Source organism: Manis pentadactyla, chromosome 4 (genome assembly GCF_030020395.1).
Source record: "Manis pentadactyla isolate mManPen7 chromosome 4, mManPen7.hap1, whole genome shotgun sequence".
Taxonomy (NCBI): Eukaryota; Metazoa; Chordata; class Mammalia; order Pholidota; family Manidae; genus Manis; species Manis pentadactyla.
Window position 1 is genome coordinate 188,348,922 of NC_080022.1, and position 15,309 is coordinate 188,364,230.

At 62.8% G+C, this 15,309-nt stretch overlaps 1 protein-coding gene across 6 annotated transcripts; it reads left to right on the forward strand.

The window, feature by feature from the left end:
• The first annotated feature begins 56 nt into the window (after window positions 1-56).
• Window positions 57-15,285, forward strand: GAA (alpha glucosidase). Of its 6 annotated transcripts, none has more exons than XM_036910492.2 (20): window positions 57-185; window positions 2,202-2,779; window positions 3,432-3,577; window positions 5,515-5,680; window positions 5,760-5,856; window positions 6,350-6,469; window positions 6,538-6,656; window positions 6,757-6,888; window positions 7,685-7,795; window positions 8,353-8,466; window positions 8,544-8,628; window positions 9,413-9,530; window positions 9,801-9,934; window positions 11,403-11,554; window positions 11,653-11,801; window positions 12,686-12,827; window positions 13,266-13,415; window positions 13,819-13,983; window positions 14,234-14,386; window positions 14,777-15,285. In XM_036910492.2, exons 2-20 carry the CDS (start codon window positions 2,234-2,236, stop codon window positions 14,834-14,836), a joined length of 2,859 nt encoding a protein of 952 aa, XP_036766387.2. In that variant the 5' UTR covers window positions 57-185; window positions 2,202-2,233; the 3' UTR covers window positions 14,837-15,285. The 6 variants fall into 6 exon arrangements, 5 of the variants coding, with proteins under 5 accessions (XP_036766387.2, XP_036766388.2, XP_036766386.2 ...); XM_036910493.2 differs by having other exon boundaries at window positions 138-185; window positions 2,205-2,779; XM_036910491.2 differs by lacking the exon at window positions 57-185 and adding an exon at window positions 284-307 and having other exon boundaries at window positions 2,205-2,779.
• The last annotated feature ends 24 nt before the right edge of the window (window positions 15,286-15,309 follow it).

Sequence of the window (15,309 nt, forward strand, 5' to 3'; positions counted from 1 at the left end):
GCAAACGGCGCGGGGCAAGCGCAGGCCGCGCCTCTCTCCCCGGCAGCTCCCCGCCGCGGCGCCACCAGGGGGCGCGCCCCCCCGCCCATGGCGCCTGCGCGGGCTGCCTGTCACGTGGCTGCCTCCGGCCTCTGCGCTGCGCGCCTCCCCGGGTCTGCGCTGCGGCCGTGCGCGCGTGCGCGGAGGTGAGCGCCGGGAGGGCTGGGTCCGCGGTGCCCCCAGCGCAGCCCCTACGGCGAGGCTGGTCGGATCGGGGCAGCCGTGACGCCCGCGGTGGATGGATCGATGGGTGGACCGGCGGTCTGCGGTCAGGGTCCGCGCGCGGGGACAGCCCGACGGGGACCAGGGGCGCCCACGGCTCTCGGTGGCTGCCCCCTGTGTGGTTGGGGAAGGCTGTGCTTCACACGGGGGAAACTGAGGCACCGGAAGCTAACGACACCGGCGTCCCGGCGGGGAGCTGGGCTGTTCCCACCGGGCGCGACAGGCTCTCTGGTCAGCAGACCGCTGGGCCGCCTGACCTTCAGCTCTTCCCCATTTGCTCGCTAACTGCCCAGCCCTGCCGTGCAGGCCCCCGGTTCTAGGCTCTCTTCCCCCTTTGTCCGAGAAGCGGAGTCCGCGCAGGGTGGTGCGGCCCCCCAGCCCCAGCCACCCCCGTGCCCTCTGAGCTCTGCGCAGGAGGCCCGAGTCCTCCGATCACAGGGTGTCCTGTGTCTGCCAGGGTCAGGTGGGGCTGGGACGCATCCCGCTATAAAAACGTCTGCCCCAGTCCTGCTCACAGCTGCTAAAAGCCCTGGACTGGGGGTGATGATGGCCTTTATAGGCTACACCTGGCTCTCTCGTGGCAGGGGCCTCTAGAGAGCTTCGGGGTGGGCGCTGGGGAGCGCAGAGGCTGGACCCGGTAATCACCGGTGGCCAGAGATTCAGTCCATCCTGCCTTAAACCAGTTGGGGTTTGGAGAGGCCCCTGCTGGGGAACATTGCGGTGGAGGGAGGCATCATGCCGGCCAGGTACCCTGCCCTCTGGCTTGGTTCTGTGAGTTGTAGCCAATTATTTAATCTGGGAGGCGGGGGGCAAATCCTCCAATATGAGCCGGTTGGTCACAGTTGTTGGTGACAACCTGGGACTTGGCGACCGGCTTCTGAAGTTTGAGTTGTCATGTGGGGCTGAGCCTTACTTAACCTGTGGGGTCCCGGGAGCTCGTGTCAGCGATAATTCGAATTGCTGGACACCCAGCTGGTGTCCAGTCAGTTACTGTGGGAAAAAATCCCACACATTTGAGGTCAGCAGTGTTGTGAATAAAAAGTTGGGTCTTGCACCTAATTCACCAGTGGCCCCCAGGACTGAAATGTTCCAGGTGGGCTGTGTGTGTCTGTGATGGCCCCAGGCTCCCCTGCGCCCAGGCCCACTCCCACCGGCTGTGTGGCTTTTTCCCAGTATTTGCATGTGTCTGAGACCTCCCTCCACAGGGAGCTTCCTTGACGGAGGGTTCAGCCGCTGTGCCCTGACACCCATGGGGGCATCTGCTCCCGGCCTGTGACCCTAGGGCAGGCCGCTTCCGGGAGGCCCTGACCCTCTGACGGCCAAGGAGGACCCCCTGAGCCCTGTGACCTTGCCAAACCTCCCCTGGCCTGCAGGAACTCCTGGACCCTACCACCTCCATGAGCCAGCCTTCCCTGGCAACCTCCCTGTTTTCTCTCAAACAGATAAAAGGGCTCCCCTAATACAGGCCTTTGCATCGAGCCCACACTGTCTGCCGCTCAGAGGAGGAGCACGCACTCCCAGTCCGCCCCAATGGTCAAAACTGAACAGCCCTGCCTGATCTTACAGAACTGGGGCTTACTCTGCTGCTGTGACCTCCTGTCCACTCGTCAGCCTACCACATTGGCCTTTGTGTCCTTAAATCATTTTCATAGATACTCTAACTGCATTCATCCGTAATATTTCGGAAGATGTCACGGTGCACAGTACTCTGCAGCCTCTGAATTGGGGCTTTTCTCTCCTTGCACTTTTTCCTCCGTCCCTCACATCTGTCTTACGAGTACGGGGACTGCGTCCATCCCCATCTGCTCTGCTTCCTCATCGGACCCCACCTCAGCCCTGGGCACTGCTGGGCCCACTTGTCACAAGCCCATGTCTGGAAGCTGCTTTGCAAGTCCCAGCCGCTCCCTCCATCCTTCCCCTGAGCCTGGTTCTTCTCTCAGCAGGCCGCCAGGACCCGCAGGTGCCACCGGCCATGGACGTGAGGTGGCTGCCCTGCTCCCGCCCCCTGCTCGGGGTCTGCGCCCTCCTCTCCTTGGTCACCGCTGCCCTCCTGGGGCACGTCCTGCTGCACACTATCTCGGTGGTTCCCCGGGAGCTGCACTGTTTCTCCCCAGAACCCGAGGGGATTCACCGAGCTCGTCAGCAGGGATCCGGCAGCCCAGGACTCCGGCCCACCCCAGGGCACCGTGGCAATCCCAGAGCAACACCCACACAGTGTGATGTGTCCCCGGACAGCCGCTTCGACTGTGCCCCAGACAGGGCCATCACCCGGGAGCAGTGTGAAGCCCGGGGCTGCTGCTATGTGCCTGCCAGGCAGTGGCCTCAGGGTTCCCGGATGGGGCAGCCCTGGTGCTTCTTCCCACCCAGCTACCCGAGTTACAGGCTGGAGAACCTGAGCACCACAGACACGGGCTACACGGCAACCCTGACCCGAGCCACTCCCACCCTCTTCCCCAAGGACATCCTGACCCTGCGGCTGGACGTGCTGGTGGAGACTGAGAGCCGACTGCACTTCACGGTGGGCGGGCCATGCCAGGCTCCTGCCAGCCAGCCTGGGTCTGACGTATTCCCTGCTGTGTCCTAGCCCGGAACAGTGTCTGGCACATAGCAGGTGCCCAGGAAAAACTTGTGGATGGAATTAGCAGGGATGCAAAGCTGAGAGGGCCAAGGTGCACGATGCACTGTGGCCCTGTTACTTTCACGGTGGTTCATAATTGCCACCCTTCACTGAGTCGCTCCTGTGTGCCAGCCTGGAGCAGGACACCCTGGTTATGCCTCCCATTCCCCCGTGGCCGCATGCCAGGCAGAGCCACATTGCCAGATTCAGCAAATAGAAATACAGGATGCCTAATACATTTGAATTCCAGACAACCAAGGAAAAGTTCATTTTTTTAGTGTACGTCCCATGCAGCATCTGAGACATACTAAAAAATATTTGTCATCTGAAATTCAGATTTACTGGGTGTTCTGTATTGTTCCTGGCAAAGCACAGTAGTGTGGTTCTCTTGGCTCTGTACGTGAGGAAACGGGCTCTGGAAGGCTGACCTAACTGCCCACACTTGCCCCTCACTAGGGCTGAGCGGAACCGTGGTCCTGACGGGGAGGAAGAGGTGGGGAGGGACGGCTGAGGGCCACTGATGGCCCATGACACCACCGTCTCTCATCTCTAGATCAAAGATCCTGTCAACAAGCGCTACGAAGTACCCTTGGAGACCCCGCATGTCCGCAGCCAGGCACCGTCCCCACTCTACAGCGTGGAGTTCTCCAAGGAACCCTTTGGGGTGGTCGTGCGCCGGAAGCTGGGCGGACGGGTGCTGTGAGTGCTGGACAAATCATTTTGACCCCATTGTCCCTGACCACACTGCCCCTCCGGCCTCCTCTCTGCTCCTGGCCTGCCCAGGCCCCGGTGCTCCCTGTCGCCTCTGCCAGGAGCCCTCCAGATCTGCCCCCTTCTCCTGCCTGGGTCTCCCAGAGCCCCTCTCCTATGTCCAGCCCAGGAAGCCCAGCCAGGGGCCTTCCCCCAGGGGACACTGGCTGTGGCTGGAGACATTGTTGGTCGCCACCACTGGGGTGGTGTGCTCCTGGCAACCTCGGAGTGGAGCCCAGGGTTGCTGCTCAACACCCCACGACGCCCCTGCAGAGAGTCAGCACTGCCCTGGCCAAGGCCAGCTCCAGGCCAACACGGCCCCACCCCCGCCGGGTGGCACCCTGTGGCTTGCTGTACTTCTATTCATTTATCAAATGCTGCAGATGGCTTATTACACTGCAATTACCAACGTGGCTGATCCCCATAATGATTCTTACTGGTGCTCCTATTGTCCCCACTTCACCAACGGGGAAACTGAGGCACAGAGGCGCGGGCGGCTTGCTGGCAAGTGACAGCCAGGGCCCCAGCATCCTGAGGCTGTGCTGCTGCTGGCCATTCTCTGTTCCGTGTCCCTCCAGGGCCCATGTCCCCCACGGGATCTGTGGTTTGAATCACTGTCCCTGCTGCCATCTGCCCGCGACAGGGAGGTCACTCGGCCAGCTCTCTGTAGGTCACACTCTTGCCCCAAGAGAAGTATTGCCCTCGCCTCCCCTCCAGGCATTGGATGCCCCGAGGCATCCTGGAATCCACTTAAGACTCAGATGTCATGGCTGTGACTCCGAGTGTCCAGCGCATCCCCTCCTCCAGGGGACAGACCTGTGGGCCAGCGTGCGGCCTCCCAGCCATCGGATGGAGCAGGGCCTGCCCCCTCGAGGGTCAGCTGCTCTGCCCTGACGCTGGGTCATGAAAGCACACTTTCCCTCGAATGCACTTTGCACTTCACCCACACGGCCCCATGTAAACATGTGCTCCAGGCCCATAGGGCCCCTGTCTGTCACTGAATGAGGTCCCTTGGGCTAGCCTTCATCTCAAGAGGGCTCTCCTTCTGAAATCCCTTTCTGGCCCATTCATTTTTCAGCTGTGCATTATCAGCCTGCTCCCAGGGCTGACCCAGGAGGAGAGGCAGTGAGCAAATCCATATAAGTACAGTGTCAGGAATAATAATGCTAAGAAAGTTCTAGAAACAGGCTATGCAGATGCAGAGGGCCAGGGAAAGCCTCTCTGAGAAGCTGACCTTTGAGCAGAGATCTTAGAGAAGTCTTTTAAAGGATTTTAAGAGATTCGGTCTTGGAAACACACATCACACACAGATAAGTGGGGTCTTATCTGGGGCAGGATTCTGTGAAATTAGCATCATTATGTGTTGTGTGTGGAGAGGGTCCTGTCCATGGTTTTGCCTTGCTCTTAACCCATGTGACCTCGAGGGACCCTGGCGTGCTTGGCTGGACAGCGCCATGACGCTGAGCTGGGCCTGGGCCGGGGTCTAGAGCAGTGTGGCCCTTGCTGGAGGGGCTTGGGCCACAGCTCCTAGGCCTGGAAGGTCTTCAGCTGGTGTTTGTAGGGTGCTTCACCTCTGCTGCTGGGGCTTCTCCATGGCATGACCCACCTGTGGCCAGGGCTCACGGGGTGGCCACCTCTGGAGGCCCATCTGGGGTGATGAGCGCTTGGCCAGGCAGCTCCCCTTCCCTGGACATGTCCTGGGTGCTCCCCATGCCCCTGCCAGGCACCCCAGGGTTGCTGGGCCCCACTGCCTGACCTGTCCCGAGGTCAGTATGTCCCAGAGCTGGCCAGACTGCAGCAGCCTGAGCCCAGGGACTCCCTGGGGGGTTCATCTCAGGTTGCACTGGCCACTGAGGATTTGAGGCTGCCTGGTCTCTTCCTGGCAGGCTGAACACGACAGTGGCCCCCCTGTTCTTCGCTGACCAGTTTCTGCAGCTGTCCACGTCCCTGCCGACACAGCACATCACGGGCCTCGCCGAGCACCTCAGCCCCCTGATGCTCAGCACCAACTGGACCAAGGTCACACTCTGGAACCGGGACATCGCCCCCACGGTAATGGGCAGCCTGGGCGGCCCTGGGACCTGAGGAGCAACATGGTGAGGAGCTAAGTGCCATGTCCCCCATGCCCCAGCCTGACGTGAACCTGTATGGATCCCACCCCTTCTACCTGGCACTGGAGGACGGTGGGTCAGCTCACGGCGTCCTCCTGCTGAACAGCAATGCCATGGGTAAGCGAGCAGCTGGTTGCCTCCAGCCAGTTCGGCTTCTGAGCCCCAGGCCAGGGCCTTCCCTGGGGGCGGCCATGTCTGCCTCCTCCATGGAGGGGGCAGCTGCTCTCTGACCTGACCTGGCAGCCAGGAGCAGAGGACAGGACGGTGGGCAGGGATTGGGCCTTGTTTGCTTTTCCAAGAAATGAGACCACGGGGTTGTGGCCTCTGACAGCCGTGCCCTTTGATGCCCCTAAAGTGGACTCTGGGGCTCCTGCTCTGAAGGCAGGCAGAGGCCAGATGGGAGTCCCGGGGCCCAGCTGCTCAGCATCTCTGTGCCCTCCAGCGTCCTCAGTGGTGCTCAGGGTAACTGTCTCCAGGCCCCGAAGCAGGCTGATCCCAGGCTCCCTGTGGAAGACCCCCTCTCCAGGGATGGCTTGGCCCGTCGTGAGGTGCCAAGGGCCTGGAGGTGGGGGTGGGTATCTGTGCCTGAGCCCAGGGCTGCTTCCCCCAGACGTGGTCCTGCAGCCGAGCCCGGCCCTCAGCTGGAGGTCAATAGGCGGGATCCTGGACGTGTACGTCTTCTTGGGCCCGGAGCCCAAGAGCGTGGTGCAGCAGTACCTGGACGTCGTGGGTAGGCCTGCTCCTGGCCCCTCCTGCCCCTGCCCCTCGCCCCCAACTCACAGAGCGCTTGGCTCATAGGCTCCCCATTCATGCCGCCATACTGGGGCCTGGGCTTCCACCTGTGCCGCTGGGGCTACCCCTCCACGGCCATCACCCGCCAGGTCGTGGAGAACATGACCAGGGCCCACTTCCCCCTGGTGAGTGCAGGGGAAGGTTGAGCCCAGCAGGCGGGGCGGGCAGGCCGGGGCGGGGCGGGGGCGGCCCCCGGCCACCTGCAGCGCACCTGTGCTGTGGCAGGACGTCCAGTGGAATGACCTGGACTACATGGACGCCAGGAGGGACTTCACCTTCAACAAGGACGGCTTCGGAGACTTCCCGGCCATGGTGCAGGAGCTCCACCGGGGTGGCCGGCAGTACGTGATGATCATGGTGAGTGCCTCCCCCTCCTGTGCCGCCGGAGCCTGGCGGCCCCTCTCCCAGGACATTTCCTGAGGGCTTTTGATAGGGAGGCAGTGTCAGATCCGCCGACCTGGCTCCTGCCGTGCAGTGATGTCCCCGGGAACCTCCGTGTGGGGCCCAGGATTGTTCAGGTTGTAAGTTAAAGCAAGGGGCAGTCAGCTGCCATCACGCAGTGCCGGGGGGCCGGGTGGACCTGCGTGCAGGGGCAGGGAGAACGGCGGTGGCTGCGTGTCCATCCTGGCCCTGCCTCCCGCAGGTCCGCTATCTCATGGGAAGGACAGGACTCTGAGTGGCCCGGCACAAGACACACTCCCTCTGGGCCAGTCCCCACGGGCAGTGGGCTGGGGCAGGCGGAGGAGGCGGCGGCAGGGAGGACTGAGCTGAAGGGTTGCCACCAGGGACGCCCCTCAGCAGAGGAACTTTGCTGAGAGGTTTGGAACGGTGCTGATGCTGGCCATTGCCATCGCCCAGGGCCCTCCGAGGGCAGTGAGCACCAGCGGACACTCAGAGCAGGGGGGGCAGACACAGACCTTTTTCACTGTAATGAAAGAAATGCTCACCATTGAACACTCTCCAGTTTCTAGAACTCACAAAGCAAAGGTAGAATCTACGTCCAGGCACCCCACCCCCCTTGCCAGCTGGTCCAGCCTCGCAGACCAACGTCCTGCCTTGGTCCCTCGTGTGGAGAGCGTCTTCCCGTTTCCCCAGCAACGGGCGTGTGGCTTTGGGGCATTTCCTTCTCCTGACCAGTTTCTTTCCCCCACAGGATCCTGCCATCAGCAGCTCTGGCCCTGCCGGCAGCTACAGACCCTATGATGAGGGTCTGCGGAGGGGGGTTTTCATCACCAACGACACTGGGCAGCCGCTGATTGGGAAGGTAGGGCAGCGTTCTGGGGGCAAGGGGTGAGAAAGCAGGGGCCCCCGGTCAGTGGGGCAGGAAGCTGCTCAGGAAGAGGGTGGGTTTCAGAAATCATCACATCCAGAAGAACATAAAGGGTGGTGGTCACAGGTTGGGGGTGACAGTGGCCCCGGACAAGGAAGACCATCTCCAGGCCTTCTGTGGGGCCTCCTGACTTCAAGGGCAGGGGCCCAGCCCAGGCACAAACTCTGCAGACCCTCGGTGAGGCCCCCGGGGGGCTTCCGGACAGTCCTGAAGCCTTCCCAGGGACGACTGGCAGAGTCCCAACCTCGGGAAGCCCAGAGGAAGGGGCCAGGCCGAGGGGAGGCTGGGACAGGCTCCCAGGAGCGGGGATGTGCAACTTCATTCCAGAGCCTTTGAGAGTGGGGCCTCGGAAGAATCCACCCTGGGGTCCCTCACCGATGCTCCTCACCACAGCAGCCCACCCACCCCTGGTACGGGAGTGAGCCTGCAGCTCTAGGGGGGCCTCCATGCCGTCTCTGGGGGCCTGGTCTCCCCTGTGGCCTCTCATCCAGGTGTGGCCTGGACCCACTGCCTTCCCTGACTTCACCAACCCTGAAGCCCTTGAGTGGTGGCAGGACATGGTGGCCGAGTTCCACGCCCAGGTGCCCTTCGATGGCATGTGGATTGTGAGTTCCCGTGGCCTTGGGGACCGGCCCCTCCCCCTACACGAGGCAGGGTGCCCACTGCCGGGGCCTCCTTGCAGGACATGAACGAGCCATCCAACTTTGTCAGGGGCTCTGTGGACGGCTGCCCCGACAGCGACCTGGAGAACCCACCCTATGTGCCAGGTGAGCTCCCCCCTCAGCCCCACCACTCAGATCAGGGACTTGTCCCTGTGTTGGGAGACTCGAAGCTGTCCCTTCCGAGGAGCCGATGGGCACAGCCAGCCTGGGAAAGTGGGGGAACCCCAAGAGTAAGGTTTAGGCGAGAGAGACGCCAGCCAGGGCGCGAGACCAGGGCATGTGCAGCCAAGCACGGCCCTTCAGAGGGAGGGCATTTCAGGCTTAGGCAAACGGACAGGGAAGTGCTTGAAATGGGTCAGGAGCAGCTGCGTGTATGGTCTGGGGTCTGCAGAGGCCAGCCTTCAGCATCCCCTGGGCCTGTCCTTGGAAAAGTCTCTGTCCAGGGACCCACCCAAGCTCTGAGGTGTGCCGAGCAGGGGAGCTTGGTGGCCCACGGGGGGAGGTCAGTGAGCACCAGTGGACTCTCAGAGCAGGGGGGGCAGACACAGACCTTTTTTATTGTGATGGAAGAAATGCTCACCGTAGAACACTCTCCAATCTCTAGAACCCATAAAGCAAAGGTAGAACCTACGTCCAGGCACCCCCCATCCCCTGACCAGCTGGTCCAGCCTCGCAGGCCAATGTGCAGCCTCCCCTTGCCTCAGTCCCCTGTGTCGAGGGCATTTCCCCACCCCCGCCCCCGGCACGGTCCTCTGTACCCCCCGGGGCAGCTTCAGGGTGTGCCTCCTGGGCCGAGACGGGGAGTCCCCACCCTGAGAAGGGCTCCTGGGATGTGGGGGGCCAGCCTTCCAGGTGGAGGCGCTATGGAAGCAGCCTCTCTGTCTTCCAGGGGTGGTCGGCGGGACCCTCCAGGCAGCCACCATCTGTGCCTCCAGCCACCAGTTCCTGTCCACTCACTACAACCTGCACAATCTGTACGGCCTGAGCGAAGCCTCTGCCTCCCACAGGTGAGGGCCCCCAGGGCTGGGCTGGCCAGGGCCCCTGATCTGCGAGCCTGGCGCACACCCGTCCTCCCTGCCACAGGCTCGTTTTCTGGGGTGGGTGGGTGGCCCAGGCACAGCCGAGTGCCCAGCGTACGGCTGCTCGCCCCCAGCTCTGCCTCCCTGCCACACGACCAGACCCTTGGGCCCGGCAAGGTGCCGGCGGCGCTGGCAGGCAGTGGTGGCATTGCTGGGGGACCCTGCCCCACACAGCACCTGTCTCCCTGCTCTACCCAGGGCCCTGGTGAAGGTTCGGGGCACCCGCCCCTTCGTCATCTCCCGCTCAACCTTCTCCGGCCACGGCCGATATGCCGGCCACTGGACCGGGGATGTGTGGAGCAGCTGGGAGCAGCTCTCCTACTCCGTGCCCGGTGAGAGCGCCTGTCGGGGGGAACTGCTCAGGGGAGGTTTGCGCTGAGCTGGGTGCTAGGCTCGGCTCGGCTGAGATGCTGCTGCAGTGACGTGGAGCCTGCCACCCCTGTGCACCCACGCGCCGGCACGGCCAGCTCACTTGGGGCAGCCCTCTCCCGAGTGAGCCCATCTCTGCTTTGCCCCAGCTGCCACCTGCAAAGCCATCAGATTCTGTCCCTTCTGGTGCCCACACCCTGAGCTGCAGGAAACCGCACCTGAGCTCGGCCTGCAGGGCATCTAACCCGCTCTGGAGTCTGCGCCGGGCTCTGCAGTGCAACGGGGAGTGTGACTTGGGTTCCTGGAGCTCAGTGGGGGCTCGGGACTCCTGGGGAGGGGGTTGGGGCAGCCCCAGAGTCACCACGTGGGCAGCCTTCAGCAAACCCCCAGCCTGGAAGTGCTTTGATGGTTGTGGGCCCGCTTCTGTGTGGGATGCATCTGCAACCCTCAACTGCAGGGACGTCCAGCGAGCCAAGCTTTGGGAGAGCAGGCCCTTCCTTCTCCAAGAAGCCGCTCCAGTTTTCATCCTGTAGCAGGTGTGGCAGGCAGGCACCTCGAGAGCAGGGTCCCTGGCATGGCCCCAGTTCTTGGGTCGTGGTTCTGGGTGAGCCGACTACCTGGCGGAGGTTGTGCAGCTCCCAGGACCTGCTACCACCAGACAAGAGTTCCCCGCGGCCCCCAGCTGGCCCCGTCCTGCCACTTGGCTCCCACGCCGGGGCCCTGGCTCCTGAGGAGACCCGGGGCAGAGGGGCCGGCCCAGTGCATCCTCCTGTCCTGCCAAGCAGTTGGGGGTTGGTGCTGGACCGAGATGGCCGGGAACCTGTCTGACCTCTTGGCAGCTCAGGGGACTCTGACCCCAGTAGCCTGCTGCCACTGGGTGCCTAAAACTACCAAACTCGTTCTCTCTCAGCCCCAGGGACTAGGGGCCCTGGCGGCAGGGCTGTGCTGCCTGAGCCCGGGAAGAACCCTTCCTGCTCCCTCCGGCTCCTGGGGGCTGCCGGCCGGCTGAGGCACTGCTGGGCGGGTGGGGCCCGCACACCATCTCTGCCTGTCATCTGGTGGCCTTCTCGGTCCCCATCGCTACTCAGCATCTCCCTCCCATTAGGTCTCCAGTCATACTGGACTAGGACCCACCCAACCTGACCGACTCTGCAAAGACCCTATTTCCAGATGGGTTCACACTGGCAGATGCGGGGATTGAGACACAGTTCAACCCTAATGGGCTAGTGTTAGGAAGCAGCCCCCAGGTGTGGATTGTCCTGCTGACCGTGCATGGCAGGTGCAAAGGCCTGCACCGTTGGGGCAGGTGGGAGGGCCGTTAGGAGGGACCCTCGCCTCGGGCCAGCTTGGCAGACGTGTCTCTTGGGCTCCTTGGTCCCGAACTGGTCCTGCTCTGACAGCCTGAGGCCCAGTTTGAGTCTCTCCTTCCAGAAATCCTGCTGTTCAACCTGCTGGGGGTGCCCCTAGTCGGGGCCGACATCTGCGGTTTCCTGGGCAACACATCGGAGGAGCTGTGTGTGCGCTGGACCCAGCTGGGGGCCTTCTACCCCTTCATGCGGAACCACAACGACCGTGGCAGCCTGGTAGGGCAGCAGAGCGGGGCAGGTTCCGCCCTGGGAACCCTGGTCCCGACAGTTTCTGTGCCAGGGGCCTCCTCTGCTTCCTCTGCCTCTCACCGCAGCCTCAGGAGCCATACAGGTTCAGCGAGACGGCGCAGCAGGCCATGAGGAAGGCCTTCACCCTGCGCTACGCACTGCTGCCCCACCTCTACACGCTGTTCCACGGGGCCCACGTCAGGGGCGAGACCGTGGCCCGGCCCCTCTTCCTGGAGTGAGTGGCATGGGTCAGGGAGCAATGTCCTACGGGTGCCCAGTGACACCAGGGTGGCCCCACCTGTGCAGGGGTTCCCCAGGAACTGAGCGAGAGAGCAGGCTGCAGGGGAGACGAGGCCAAAACCTGGGCCCTCCCTACCAGGTGCCTCCTGAAGCCCAGTTAGGTTCCAGCTCAGGGCTCGGGTACTGGAAGTTCAGAAAAACCCAGGATGAAGAACATGGGGGGACCAGGCTGGCAGATGGCAAAGCAAGTTATAAACCTGTTGTGGCTGCTCTGTGATCAATCTCAAGGGAAAGGCCTTCAAAAGAAACCCCCAGATTCCCCCAGTAGGACAGTACACAGAAGGTCCCACGTGACGTAATGGCGTCTTGAATCAGTGGGTTAGAGGAGGATTCTCAAGAAGGTGATCAGTTAGCAACTTGCAAAAATCAGTGCATGCTCCCCTCACACCATGAAAACCTAGTAATCCCACAGGAAAACAAGGGGATGTTCCTCAGTGTTCCAGCAGGAGAGCTTTTCTAAGCATCAAAAGCACAAAGCAAAGAGGAGGTTTAATTTAGGGAAAAAAAATATTCTGAACATAGGCAAAACAGTATTAAAACTGCTCTGTAGAGGTAAACAAGCTGGAAAAGACACTGTCAGTAAGGTGACAAATAGTTGTTCTCCGGAATATATAAAACCTCAGGCCTGCTGGTGAGACCGACACTAAGAACAGTAGGTAAGTAGCTAGGAGCCCAGCTGACACCTGGCCCGGGCCTGGACGCCCAGTCCCACTCCTGCCACCACTGCTCACCCAGGAGCTCGGCTCCTTTCTGAGCCTCTTGGGGACCCTCGGGCACGCTGACTGCAGAGGTCAGCACGCGCTGTGCTTGTGTGTGAAGGTTCCCCGAGGACCGCCGCACCTGGACCGTGGACCGCCAGCTCCTGTGGGGGGAGGCCCTGCTCATCACCCCGGTGCTGGAGGCCGGGAAGGTGGAAGTGACCGGCTACTTCCCCGCCGGCACATGGTTCGACCTGCAGACGGTGAGTCGCAGACCCTGAGAGCGAGAGGATGGGCACTGCACAGCGGCCCGCCCTCCCGAGCTGGCTGTGGGCTGGGCCGGAGGAAGGCCACCTGGTCGTCGAGGCCCAAGCACACGTGGGCCCTCCTCGCCTGGCGCTCCGCATGCATCTCCCCTGCCATCCTGGCAGTAACGCATCTTCCACATGAGGAAACTGAGGCCTGAGTGGCCAGCATGCCGGGGTCCATAGCCTCGCTGCTGCAGAGCTGAACCAGAACCATCCTCCCTCCGTGTCCTGCCCCACCCGAGCCCTGGGTCAGGGCCTCCCCACCACGCGGCCAGGTCTCCGCCTCTGAGGTCACACTGGCTGGTCTGCTGGGCCCCCTGGGTCCTTGGCTCATGATGACAGCTTGGCCCTGGCACAGCCCAGGACGCCTTGTGATGGGACATCTTCCTCCAGGTGCCAGTAGAGGCTCATGGCAGCCTCCCACCCCCACCTCCTGTACCCCTCACGCCTGCCATCCACAGCAAGGGGCAGTGGGTGACACTGCCAGCCTCTCTGGACACCATCAACCTCCACCTCCGGGCTGGCCACATCATCCCCCTGCAGGTACCTGGGCTGGGCGACTGAGCCTGTTGTGCAGCTCAGGGGCTGCCAGACCCTACATGGCCTCTGTGCAATTGGGGGCCCCCTCCAGAACCCCAGGCAGCTGTGATGGTGTCTGAGGGCTGAGGAAGAACCGGACCAGGGAGGGCCACTCAGAATACATCCTGCCGTGACCTGTGGCCAGGCCCTGCGGTGGGAGGCCTGCCTTGTGGCCCTTTTCAGAAAACAGTCAGTCCACCTGTACACATCTGTGAGCGTAGCGTGTCCCTCAGGTGTCTGCCAGGCCAGGGCAGTCCCCATGGGCACACAGCCCCATGCAGGCAGCACAGCCCTGTCCCAGCCTAGTGTTCGTCCTGCCCTAAGTCTGGAGGCCTCAGCCAGGCTGACGTGGGCCCCGCCTTTGCAGGGCCCTGGCCTCACAACCACAGAATCCCGCAAGCAGCCCATGGCCCTGGTCGTGGCCCTGCCCGCGAGTGGGGAGGCCCAAGGGGAGCTGTTCTGGGATGACGGGGAGAGCCTGGGGGTGCTGGAGCGTGGGGCCTACACGCACGTCATCTTCCGGGCCCAGAATGTGAGTCCTGGGACCGGTCCATGGTGGTGGGAGGCCAATGGGGCCACCTGTCCTGGGTCACCCCAAGTGAAGAGCAGAGCCTGGGGGCCTTCCTGCCTAGCCGGAGCCCCGTGCCCCCTGCCAGGCGGGCTGGCACCCTAAGGGTTTGCCCAGGGGCGTGGTACCCACCTGCCCTTTTGCGGAGGGGCTTCCTGCCCTGAGCCATGTGCTGACACCTCCGGTTCCGTCTGTCTCCCTCTGCTCGGGCCAGAACACCATTGTGAATGAGCTGGTGCACATGAGCAGTGAGGGGGCCAGCCTGCAGCTGAGCAAGGTGACCATCCTGGGGGTGGTCCCAGCCCCCCAGCAGGTCCTGTCCAATGGCATTCCTGTCTCCAACTTCACCTACAGCCCTGACACCGAGGCAAGGAGCCCACAGTCAGGGCCAGAGGGCTGGTCCCCAGGATGGGTGAGGGGTGGTGCCGAAGACCCGGTGCTGAGCTGGGCCTTATGCGGGGCGGTGCCTGGGGGAGTGGGGAGGGCTGGCCCCCAGCGGTTGTGTCTGCCCTCTGCCTGTGTCTGTTTATGGTGGTGGGCTGTGTTTAAACAGCAGCTTGCTTCCAAAGCCAAGTAAGGCTGCCAGTGCAAGAGGCCTGCCCTCCCGGGTCAGCAGGGATGGGACAGGGCGAGTAGCCTCCGGGCCAGGCAGGCCCTGTGTCCCCCACCTCATGTCCCCTCTGTGGAATGCCGAACCCTTGGGGTCTTGCCTCTGTGGCAGTTGTTGGGTGGTCAGGTTCTCCCCTCTGCCCCCCAGGCCCTGGGCATCCCTGTCTGGCTGACAATGGGGCAGCAGTTCCTCATCAGCTGGTCCTGACCGGTGTGCTCATGCTGCCCAGGAGGCCCCTCCCAGAGGCCCAGCACCTGTGCACGCTCATCCAGGTGGGTGGGTCTTGGGGTCGGGAGCACTTAGCCCACATTGCTGGGCACCGACCTCCCTCCTGGACTCTGAGGTCCTGGGGGGCCACCCTGTGTCTGCAATGTCACGCTGGAAGCCTGCCACCAGCCGCTGTCACTGGAATGCGTGACGTCAGCCGCCAGCAGCTGCCTGTCAGTGACGGCAGAGGTGGTGGTGCTGGGGATCGGATGCTGTACTTGCCGAGGCCACACCCAACTGCTTCCTGGGCATCTGCCCCCGCCAGCGGCACGGCTGTCCACCCGTCTGTCGAGAGTGGGCCTGGGGAGCTCTGGAGAATTCTCAAGACCTGGGGGAGCCCTTAACCATTAAATGCAAATGTTTCTAATAAAAGGGTCTTTGCATTCAGGCTTCTGCTGGTCCTTGTGGATTCA